Raw genomic sequence first — 11,159 nt, forward strand, 5'->3', positions numbered from 1 at the left:
AGCAGGCTTTTACTAAATTATTCTTTTGGGGAGAGTGTATTAAAAAAGTCACGGTCAGTATCTGATTGTTAATACTTGCAAAATAATGTTATGTTATGTTGTGTTAGCATTTTGTAGAAATCACGGATGATCAGTTTGACTTTCACACTTACTGTATGAGGAAGATTACCCTTAGGTCTTATGTGGACTTGTTAAAATTAGAAGATGTACTTCGGCAACATCCGTTCTACTTCAAAGCAGCACGAATTGCCATAGAGATATATTTGAAACTTCATGATAATCCCTTAACAGATGAAAATAAAGAACATGAGGCTGATACAGGTATTCAACACTCCGGATTTATTAAATATGCAGTTTCATTTAATAGTGGATATTTTATGAAGATCCAGGATTCTTATAGTTGTCAGCTGCGGTAGCCAAAAATAAGACTTTTGTCACAACTCAAAGTAAGCAAATTGTAACTTGGCTTGCATATAAAAGTAGCTGTTCTACTGAAAGTTGAACTAATGCATGTTTTTATTTTGGTTATTGTAAAACAGTGATGGTTTTTGTAGTGACAGTTGTGATTCTTAAGTAAAAACATGTTTGTGTTACAAAATGGCTGAGAAAACATGGAATTCCCATGATGGTTGGACCATGAAATAACAGATTGAAGCAGGTGTGCTTGGTGGTAGCTCTTTCTATGCATTTTATCAGTATGCAAAAATTTGACTAAGTAGCAACTTAAATTTTATCATCTCTTGCTTCTGATGTAAAATAATGTTTAAATCCATCAATTTCTTTTTTCCCCTCTCATCTCTGATTGGAGAGCAACTTAAGTGATTATGGCTTGGGGCACCTCAAATGGTATGAATAGACGCTGTTGAATCCTTCAAGGGGAGTTTGTCAAGTTTTAATACTTCTCAGTTCATTTCTGTGGCTTCAGTTGCAAATTAAGACTAGTAGAATTGTAACAGAATTTCTTCTATCCACTTTCTGATGTGTTTTTAAATTAATTCTCCATGCTTTAATTGGAGGGAGGAGAGAATCTGAATATGAATCAAATGTAAGATGCCTGTAGGGCATTAAAAGCAAAGCTGGAACTGTCTGTGCCGAAGTGCAACTATTTCACCGTGGTTTTTTACACCATTTAATTAATACATTAAACATAATTTGTGTAATTCCTAAGGAATAAATCAATGTGTATTTGTGTGCGCTTTTACTCCTGGCAGTGGATTTTTTGGACTTGTGCAGTAATTACTTTGTCCTGTCTTCAGCGTGTTATACTATTGTTCTAATTCCTGTCGCCCTGATGTCACAAAGGAATTTGTGAATTATGAAGCAGCAGTGTAAACTGTAAAATAATCTATCAATAGTAAATACGCTTTTATAAATGTAATGGAAGCATTACTATTTGGTAGATATGGTTTAAAAAGATTATGGTATCTGATAACTGATTGAGGCTGTTAATATTAGACGTCAACATTGTCTGGTTTTGCCCTTTGCGTGTGTACAGCGAATATGTCTGACAAGGAGCTAAAGAAGCTACGAAATAAGCAGAGAAGAGCTCAAAAGAAAGCACAGCTGGAGGAGGAGAAGAAGAATGCTGAAAAAGAGAAGCAACAGAGGAATCAGAAAAAGAAGAAAGATGACGATGATGAAGAAATCGGAGGACCAAAAGAAGAACTTATCCCTGAGAAACTGGCAAAGGTGCTTACTAATGTAATAATAAAGTCATAGAAATTTCCAGAAAAGTTACACCAAGCGCACACACTATTTGAAAGCCATTCAGATAACTTGTTTGTTTTTTGTATGGCTTCTCTTCACAGGCAGAATTTTAAAAAGAATTTTTTTCTAGGAATAGTTTGTTGGATATATTGTCAGTAATGTGATGAAATCACAGCTTTTGTGCCTCGTTCTCAAAGGCAGCAACTGAAGTCAGAGACATTTGCTACAGGTGGAATTATCTTTATGTGTGTTTTGCACTAACTTGTTGATTATACCCTATTTCTAGTTGATCGGATGGAAGTCTTTCTATTCTATATGTAAGGTGATTATCATTCACTATGTCCCATATTATTTTTTTATTTATTAAGCATAGACAACCTGTGAAGGTTGAGACATTCAAACACTGAATGCTTTAACAGCATTTGTTTCCATTTGTTTTGAATGGCGAGGAAAAAACAGGGTAAAGAAGCTGTTTGGAAATAGCAGTAGACTAGACTGAGATGGATTTTGAGATCTGGATTAGGAACTGTAGAGAGAGATAAAGGGAAGGTGACCCAAAAGACTATTCTTGTGCTAAAGGTTGTACCTGTAAGGAGCAGGTAAACACCTGAAAAATATGGGGAAAGATAATGAAAAAATATAGAGAGACTGGAAAAGTTAATTTATAGTAATAGTATGGTATCCAAGTACTGATAGATACGGTATCCAGTATTTCACATCACACATATAATGAATATTATTGGCTCTTGAGATGATGATATTTGAAAGGTGAGACAGTGAACTTCACTCTGTAGCCAGGAAGCAAGTGACTTAAAAACTTGACTAGTCATTTAAGAATATTGTCAGTATTGCCATTGTTTATCTCACAAGTTGGAAGAAACAGCACTGTAATTGCAGTGCTAGTTAAGACTGAAATGGTCGCAATGGCCTGTATTGAAATTCAGTTCTGGAGTGGAGGCATGTCATGGCATATCCCAGGAAGAATCTAGGTGATTTTCCTTAGATCCCTTTTTCTAATTCCCAAGATTATAGGGAATAGTTGCAGCCGTATAATGCATTCCTTTGGCAAATCTTCCCTAATTATATTCCAAATCTAATATCCAAACCATAATATAGACACTTCCAAAATCAGTTGGTTCCTAACGCTAGAATACCATTTCTGACATAGTTTGTCACTTGCAGGAAACAATTGCCCCTAGATTTCTTTGGATATGTAGCTCTGGCATTAAAGGCATAGCTTTGAAATCAGTTTTATAGGTTCCACATAGTTGAAGTGCACAGTTGTGACTGATGTATGGAAACTCATAACAGCCCATATAAATGATGCAATTTTTAAATGAAAACTGCTGTAGTGTATGGTGAGCAGGAACTCCATAAGGTGCCCATCATTGTCTTCAACTCAGTTATTTACAATGAAGTGTGGTTGCTTCAACATTACTGAACTGTTATTGACAGACAACAGTTAAATTTTGTGTCTGATTCTTAGAGAGTAGCTTATGTTCATAAAAATGTAAATATGAAGGACAACAGACAGTTCTTGTTCAAATTATCCCTAACTCCTAGATGCAAGAGATCTGTCTGTAAAGAATCCTCGCACAGAATTAATGTGTGTTAAAGATGTCCATTTACTAGATTATGCTATATGAGACCAGGAGACTATCAGCAATATCTAGTTACTTCAAGCTCGCTGTTAGCATCTTGTCTGGGAATGTTGCCATGACCTGGCAGCTTTCAGGAACCTGTCTGAAGCTCACACAGACGGACTCTTTCGCGGGCATAAAGTAGTCATTTACCAACATCTGAGGTGTAGATTGGCATGGGGAGCCATACTGTCGATTACCATGCTGGTTCAGCTGTTCACTACTGATATATGATAGACGGCAGAGACCTCTGTAGGAAAATATGATTTCTACCCATCGCAGAGCAATTTTTTTAGACTTGACAGTGAGTGGCAGATGCAAATTTTGTAACAGAAGAGGGTCTAAGCATCTTATGCATTGCCTTATGAAAGTAACTCTGATGCAACTCAGAAATAGCTAATTTTGTTGTTGTAGAGTTATTAGGTTTAAACTTTGTGGCTTAGTTGTGTGTCACTTCCTTGAATCTGTAGGTTGAAGCACCTTTGGAAGAAGCCATTAAATTTTTAACACCCCTGAAGAATTTAGTAAAGAACAAAATAGAGACACATCTTTTTGCCTTCGAGATTTATTTTCGAAAAGGTAGGTGAGAAAGTAATGAAAGAAAGCAATTTGCAATGACTATTAGAATTTAACAAAAAATTATTGTTGGGGTATGATGAGTCAGTCCCCATCGAGACACATAACTTTTCATTTGACTGACACCCCAGCCATGAGCAGTCTGAAAATCCAAAGTTTGAACGCTTGGTGGTTATCCACTTTCTCTGCTGTGTTTAGATCTATAAGCAATGAGAGAGGCTGTGGTTCATTCTCCCAGCTTGCATTTGCCCTAGTAATTTGTTTGTACGTATGGTTTGCAGAACTACACACTGTGAAGAAGTGGTGTACAGTTGCTAATGAGAACCGGTCTTTTGAAACACTTGACTTTTGAATTCTTGTATCGTTTAAATATTTACACTTTAAGAACTTGTGCACAAACTTTCATACTAGTTTAAAAGGCTTAATTCACTGGTTCAATAAACTCATGTTAGAAAAAATGGCTGTTGCAGTACACTCAGGTTTAATTTCTTCTGACCATTCTAATTTCAAACACTAAATACTCCTGCAACATAATGCAGAGAGTTCCAACCACAGGTTTTGAACGTTTGTCAACGCATTCTTTTCCAGAGAAGTTCCTTCTGATGCTTCAGTCTGTGAAGAGAGCCTTTGCTATTGATTCCAGTCATCCTTGGCTTCATGAGTGTATGATTCATCTCTTCAGCAGTGGTATATATCTGTTTGATATGACTCCATCTGTGCATGCTTCCAGATGATGCCTAACTCACATACAGCCGTTGATTTTTAGTTTATAAACTGTTAGCACAGTTAATTCAAAATATTTAATGCACATATTAGAACGCTTTTTAAACAACTGATTCATGCTAAAATTAATCATGTTTATTATGACTGCAGCTGGATTTAGTAGATATCCTGACAAGTATTACTAAGTCTTTTTAACACTGACTAGTACGGTGAACCTCTGAAACAGTGAGTGAGTGAAGGAATAGAAACTGCAGAGTTAGGAACTGGCTTTTCTGCTGGCAGCCTGTGTCAGTGTGCGAGGAGAAGGTGTAGAACTACGTCCTTTTTGTTATAAAGTTGGAAGGATTCTCTCCCAGACATCACCCTTCCCGTTGATGGCTACAGACTAGATACATATAAGAACAGGCTTTTACAATATCAATCTTTGGGCCTAATAGATTTTAATCAGTAAAGGGGGAGAGTGTATTTGAGTAAAAAGGCTTTGGCTGTTTCTAAGCATCAGAAAACTGTTACAGTTAAGCTTCTTCTGACCAGTTCCAGTAAGGAAAGGTAGATACCTTTTCAAATTTTATGCATCTTCCTTTGAGATTTTTCCTAATTCTATTAATAATATAAATGTGACAAATATTAAAATAAATGCATAAAGTAGATTTTACTGTGATTACCTGTGTTCACCTCTATTAATGTCTTTTTTTTTTTTTCCAATTCAATAGTATCTGAAAGTAAGGATCTGCCTGATGCAGTTAGAACAGTGTTAAACCAAGAAATGAATCGGCTTTTTGGAGCAACTAATCCAAAGAACTTCAATGAAGCTTTCCTTAAAAAGAACTATGACTCACTACCACATAGGTTATCAGGTATGTTGCCTTTATCCTTTTTCTGCCCTGCTCCTGTATTTTCTGTGCTTATCTAGCAGTAGCATCTCAGTATCAGCATCAGTAATGTAAAAATCACTCTTTCCATCAGGAATGCTTTTATTCTCTCAGTTTGTGTTTTTGTGATTACACAACCACCTGTGTCTGTGGTTTTCTTCGATTTTTTTTTTTTTTCTTTATGCTGCTAAAATAAAATTTTTGGGCCTCTCTGCCTTGTTATCATTTCTGATGCATGATGAATATATCCTAAGACTGTAACTATTTAATGCATCTGTGAAATAGTTCATATGAGCTATGATAAGTGAAGTAGTATTTCTGAGTTGCAAAGGTTTTTTTGAAATGTGTATTTGAGGAGGCCCAAGAGAAATGCGCTGAGTGCTCAGCAAGCCAGGTAATGCCCAGAGCTATTGGTATGCCTGACAAGAGGAATTTAGGTGGCGCTGATTACCTGTTAGAAAAAGCTATCTGTCAACAGTGACCACATATTACAGTGCGTACCACATGGGAAACAGGATGGAAACCACCCAGGAGAGCGGCATTACTGTTGTGGCTCAGTCTGGGCTCAGACCTGGCCACAAAAAGCAGTGAGTTTACTCATGCATCTTTTCTGTCATCAAGTCCCCTCAACTACAGCTGTGCTGTGGGACTCAGAACTGTGTCCTGACACCATGTTACATATAATGAGAGCTCTGCATACACATCTCTCTGTGCCCCGGTTTCTGTGTGAAGGAGGTGTGAGCAGTGCTGCTGGAGGGAACTGTGGTGTGTTGCAACAGGTCTGATCTGTTATCTTTGCTGCCTGGGATTCCACAGTACACTGCAAAATGTTCCTACCCTGCAGTCTAGACAGTGCTTATTTGTTTTAATGCTACCTTTCTACTTGCTCAGCTGTCAAGCTTTAATGTTCCAAGCGGTTCCATTTTGAACTACTACTGTAGAGTACAGTACCCTCTCTTAGTCATATGTACAAACATAAAATAGAGATAAGATGTTTTTGGTCATCCACTGGGTGATGAAGCTTTTTTTTCCTCCTGTAGCTGCCAAAATGATGTACTATTTAGATCCTTCCAGTCAGAAGAGGGCAGTGGAGCTGGCTGTGACCCTGGATGAATCCCTCATTAACAGAAATCTTCAGGTAACATATTTATAAATTGTAACCAACTTCTGGTATATCTGTGGAAGCTTTACATAAATTACGGAGGTAAGAGGAAGCTAAAACGATTGCTGTGCCTTATGGCAAGGAGGTTGGGTTGCCAGGTGAATCTGATACCCCTTTCTCTCACTTGAACTGAAATGTTTAATGTCCTTTCGCACATTTAAATTAATGTAGTTTTGTCATAATACGGAAACAGCTAGCTAGTATCAGAAATCATGTTATTGCCACAGGTAGTTATTAAACACAAGAGAATTCACATGGCGAAAGGTGCTAAAGCTCCCCAGTGAGAAAAGATTGTAGCCTGTCCAAGCTTTAGCTGTACACAGGCAAATGTTCACATGAAACAGATTGATTTAGGAGCGGTGTAGGCTCCATGAAAGCTTTCTGTGTTCATCCCCCTGCAAGCTGTGTGATTTATCTTAGTTTTAATAAAAGATGCATGTGCACATTTTGGCCTTAGTATGTAGTTAAGTAAAAAGCTTACCAAATTTTGAAATTCTGCTCCATCCTGGTGGTTACGGAATAATCTCCCTGTACTACTGCCACCATGCCCCTTTCCCTGCTCCCTCACCTTCTTCTTGGGAAGGCTATCAGTTCTGACTTGCAGCTCAAGGTATTTGAGAGAAGTTAATTTTTTTAAGTATCTTCAAATGTTCTTATAAAGACTTAATAAACACACTGGCAGAACCATACCTCGCTAAGCAGGGAAGCAATAAAATGTCCTTTCTTTTTTTTTCTACTCTTTTCTAAACTATTTCTGTATCCCAGTCAAAGAGTTTCCTTTGGCATCACTGTGAGTGTCCAGCACATTTAATTAAGTGTTAGAGAAATTCATTGGCAAGCTGTGCAAACTTTAGGACATTTTGTTTCTCTCAGTTCCCCTGGCACTATTTCTTTATGGTGCTCTTTGTCTGTGGACTGAAGATGTTTTTTTACCTTTATTGCAAGTAAAATTGGTGAACTTTCTACTAAGACTACTCTTTTGTGGGCAAAAATCAGCATTTTCCAAAAAATATCCCTTTGGAAATATACCGGGTTCAACAGAATTTTAATTGGATTTTAAGTTCACAGTAGAGTTTTGGACAAAACGGGGCGGGGGAAAAAGAGACGAGAAAAGACAATTCGCCATGATTTATAAAACTGCTTAGGGTGTTAAAGATTCAGATCCTTTCTCTAGCTGATCTGGTTATGGGACACAAACGTGTGTCTTTTATATCTGTTTTCTTGTTTGGGGCTTTCTTGTGTGTGTTTGCATTAATGTTTGAGCAGTCTCAAGGAGCTTAAGATCATCATTAGATTTAGAAGACAAATTAAATTGCCTCAACGGCATTCTTTTTGCCTCGTAGCTGTGTTTTTTGCCAGCAAGTGAGATTCTGGGAATTGGACTGGGGAAAGATTAACATGTAACTAACACTGCTTGGTTGTTTTAGAGGTGTTATCTCTGTAGGACTAAAAGAAGCATTTACTGACGCAGTAGTGTATGAAGACAATATATGCAGCTTTAATAAAACTGAAAAAGTTCAGTTTAAGCATTCTTGGTGCTAACATAAAGTAAGAGTTGGAGTTCTGAACTTTTAGATGGGAAATTGAAAGTGTCCTAAACAAATGAGAATCTGAAGGAGTCTAGGCATTCGTTGAAAGGCATTCTTATGTGCAAAGAGATCAAATTTATTACATTTCATTTTAGTAAAGACCAGCTGTCTCGGGGCACGTTGCAGGCATAAATCTAGATATATTTGACCTTCTGTGGATGCCAGTGTCGCAAAGAGCAAATGTGAGGAAGAGGGGTTGTTGAAGAGAACTTCATAACCCCATAGCGGGAGGACAGAGCAGTTAATCTCAATACACAGAACAAATAAAAGCTATAGTAAATGTCAGAGGAATGTAAAAAAAGACTAGCACATGCAACGTGACGGATGTTAAATGCTGCTGGGCTTTAGTGAAGCTCAGTAGGCTGGTTTCTCGTGTTTGGAATGCAAGTTGGAAAAAACAGGAAATCTTTTTCTCTTCTAAATCATGAACAAAAATGGATACGAAGCTGCAGATGTAGCTGAAGGATGTGATAATAACTGAGTAATCTGGTTTGATTCACTAGTTACAGGCACACTTCACTTCACGTATCCTTACATGTAAAAATGGTTGGGGTTTTTTTTCCCTACCAGAAATGTTTTCACGTCTAATTATAGTTATTCAGCTGATGCTGTTCGCTGATGCTGATTACGATTCTTCCAATTCAGTCTGAAAGCACGTTCACAAAAGTCATTATTAGGAAATTATAGTACATATTCTGGATTCATTGTTTGTATTTGCGAACACTAAAATTCAAGTGCATGTTATGTATTGCTGGAATGTTCAGTGCATCCCAAGATTTGAGGTGGGGCACCACAAGCCCAAAAAACACATAGAGTTGCAAGTAAGCCTGGTTCTTGGCTGCCAGCTAGTAAGAATGGATTTTTTAATTTTTTTTTTTTTTTTTTAGGAAAATAAGGAACAGGTGATGAATAAGTATTTTCATTTTCAGTCAAGATTTGTAGCTGTTTCTTAAATCCCTTTTTAAACTGCTTTATTTTGAATCAGGCTACACTGGTATTTCATGCTGTATCTAGTTTAAAAAAAAAAAAAGTCATTTAACTGAAACCTGGAAAAATACTTGGAGTTTGTTCTCTTTGTAGTGTTGTATTTCTGGTTTGTGAGTGTTCGGACGAATGTTTAAGAAACCGTAACGCTTCTTTATTTTTCTCTTTAATTAGACTTGTATGGAGGTATTAGAAGCTTTATGTGACGGTAGCCTTGGAGACTGTAAAGAAGCATCTGAAACTTACAGAGCAAATTGTCATAAGCTTTTCCCTTATGCTTTGGCTTTCATGCCCCCTGGATATGAAGAGGATATGAAGATCACAGTTAATGGAGATAGTTCTGCAGAACCTGAAGAACTGGCCAATGAAATATGAACAACTTTATTGGAAAAAAATGACATTGGACCATATCTGGTGTATAATATTTTTGTCACGCACCTGCTGAATTGCTCTAACTTACACAGAGAACAGAAGGAAAAAAAAATGTTGCCTTCAAATAGTTTTACTTTTGTTTTTTTATCCTGCTGACAAAGTATATATATAAAAATATCTAACATATTACTGGATATAGGTTGTTCGGTTTCTTAAAAATTAAAAGCTGCTAAAATTGAAATAAAAAAACCCTTCTCCTTACCTACCTACCCATGTTTTTAAACTAATTTATATGAAATCTGGAGGTGTGTAGCCCTCAGAGCAGGTGTGTGGCAGAAATATTACTTTAAATTTGTCTTGTGAGATTACTGTTATCTCAGACAGCAAAAATGCTGTTTTAGCACTGGATTCTTTCACTGAGCACAAAGAGTTGTTGGGGCTTTAGCATCTGACTGATTTTGATACGGGGATGATTCTGTCCATAGGAAGTATGCAATGTGAATCAGAACATACAGAGAAACCTGCAACATACGTGTTATGTTGTGGATGCTGGGACATATGGATATCAAGCAGAATTAAGAAACATAGTGTGTTCAATAAGCTTGTTGTGTCTCTGAAATTCACTGTACACGATCAGTTTGGTGTTCTTGCACCACAGTTTTTAACGGAAGGAACCAGTTAAAACTATCTTGCTCTGAATTAAACTTGGGGGGTGGGGAGGGGAGAATCAACATTGCTGTTCTTGAGATGAACCTATCGGCGTAGGTTGGCCAAACTTTTTAAAACTGTAATGCAAGAACCAAATAAAATTATGCACTGTGATGTGGCACCAACGAATTAGAAAGATAGCATGCATTTTTCACATAGAGTGAAAACAAAATGAGAACATACTATGGCTTGAAGTTGCAAAGAGGAGAACTCCTGACTTACCATTTTGACTGATCAAGAGACTAATAGTTTAAAACCTCAGCAGGCCTTGTTCACGTTATGCAGAAATAAAAAAAAAAGTGCTGCAGTTTAGATACCTCTGGAACTTTTCCACAGTGTCACAGGTTTGTAATACTTGAAGCCCTACATTTCTAAGAATATATTTCTTGCTCAGTTGTTTCAGGCAAGCCCAAGACTTTGTAACTTTTAAGGGGCCCAAGATTTTTTTTCAATAACAGACCAGCTTCTTATTCCTGCAGTTACAGATGTAATTTCCTTTGTCAAACATAAGGTACCAAATATAATGCAATAAAATGTTTTGAAAAACAATTGTGTGAATATTTAAACCAATCTCTGTTGTACTTTGAAAATGAATGGGTTCACTAGAGTGCAGCTCAGGGTTGGCTTACTGTGCTGTCCAGTTATGCTAATAATGTCACTGCTGATGGGTGGTTGTTGAGTATAAAATGCAAATGCATTATATGTAAATACTGAGTGTCTGGGAAGTCCTATTAACACAGAATGCTTTACAACTTGGCTTTTAAGTTCCACCAGTGTTGGCGTTGAATTTTATTTTCCAAGTCAAGCTTCAGTCTGCAAGTCTACT

The 11,159-nt window shown here is 37.1% G+C and overlaps 1 protein-coding gene across 2 annotated transcripts in view; it reads left to right on the plus strand.

Moving 5' to 3' along the window:
* Positions 1-10,882, plus strand: part of NAA15 (N-alpha-acetyltransferase 15, NatA auxiliary subunit) — a 39,774-nt gene extending 28,892 nt beyond the window's left edge. Inside the window, exons 14-21 of one of the 2 annotated variants that reach the window (XM_064450193.1) lie at positions 108-321; positions 1,496-1,689; positions 1,994-2,029; positions 3,818-3,926; positions 4,512-4,610; positions 5,360-5,503; positions 6,559-6,656; positions 9,428-10,882. In XM_064450193.1, coding sequence (XP_064306263.1) covers positions 108-321; positions 1,496-1,689; positions 1,994-2,029; positions 3,818-3,926; positions 4,512-4,610; positions 5,360-5,503; positions 6,559-6,656; positions 9,428-9,628 — 1,095 coding nt within the window. In that variant the 3' untranslated portion in view covers positions 9,629-10,882. The remainder of the gene's footprint in view (positions 1-107; positions 322-1,495; positions 1,690-1,993; positions 2,030-3,817; positions 3,927-4,511; positions 4,611-5,359; positions 5,504-6,558; positions 6,657-9,427) is intronic. The other variant, XM_064450194.1, reaches the window with a different exon arrangement.
* Positions 10,883-11,159: the final 277 nt, after the last annotated feature.

This window comes from Phalacrocorax carbo, chromosome 4 (genome assembly GCF_963921805.1).
Source record: "Phalacrocorax carbo chromosome 4, bPhaCar2.1, whole genome shotgun sequence".
Classification (NCBI taxonomy): Eukaryota; Metazoa; Chordata; class Aves; order Suliformes; family Phalacrocoracidae; genus Phalacrocorax; species Phalacrocorax carbo.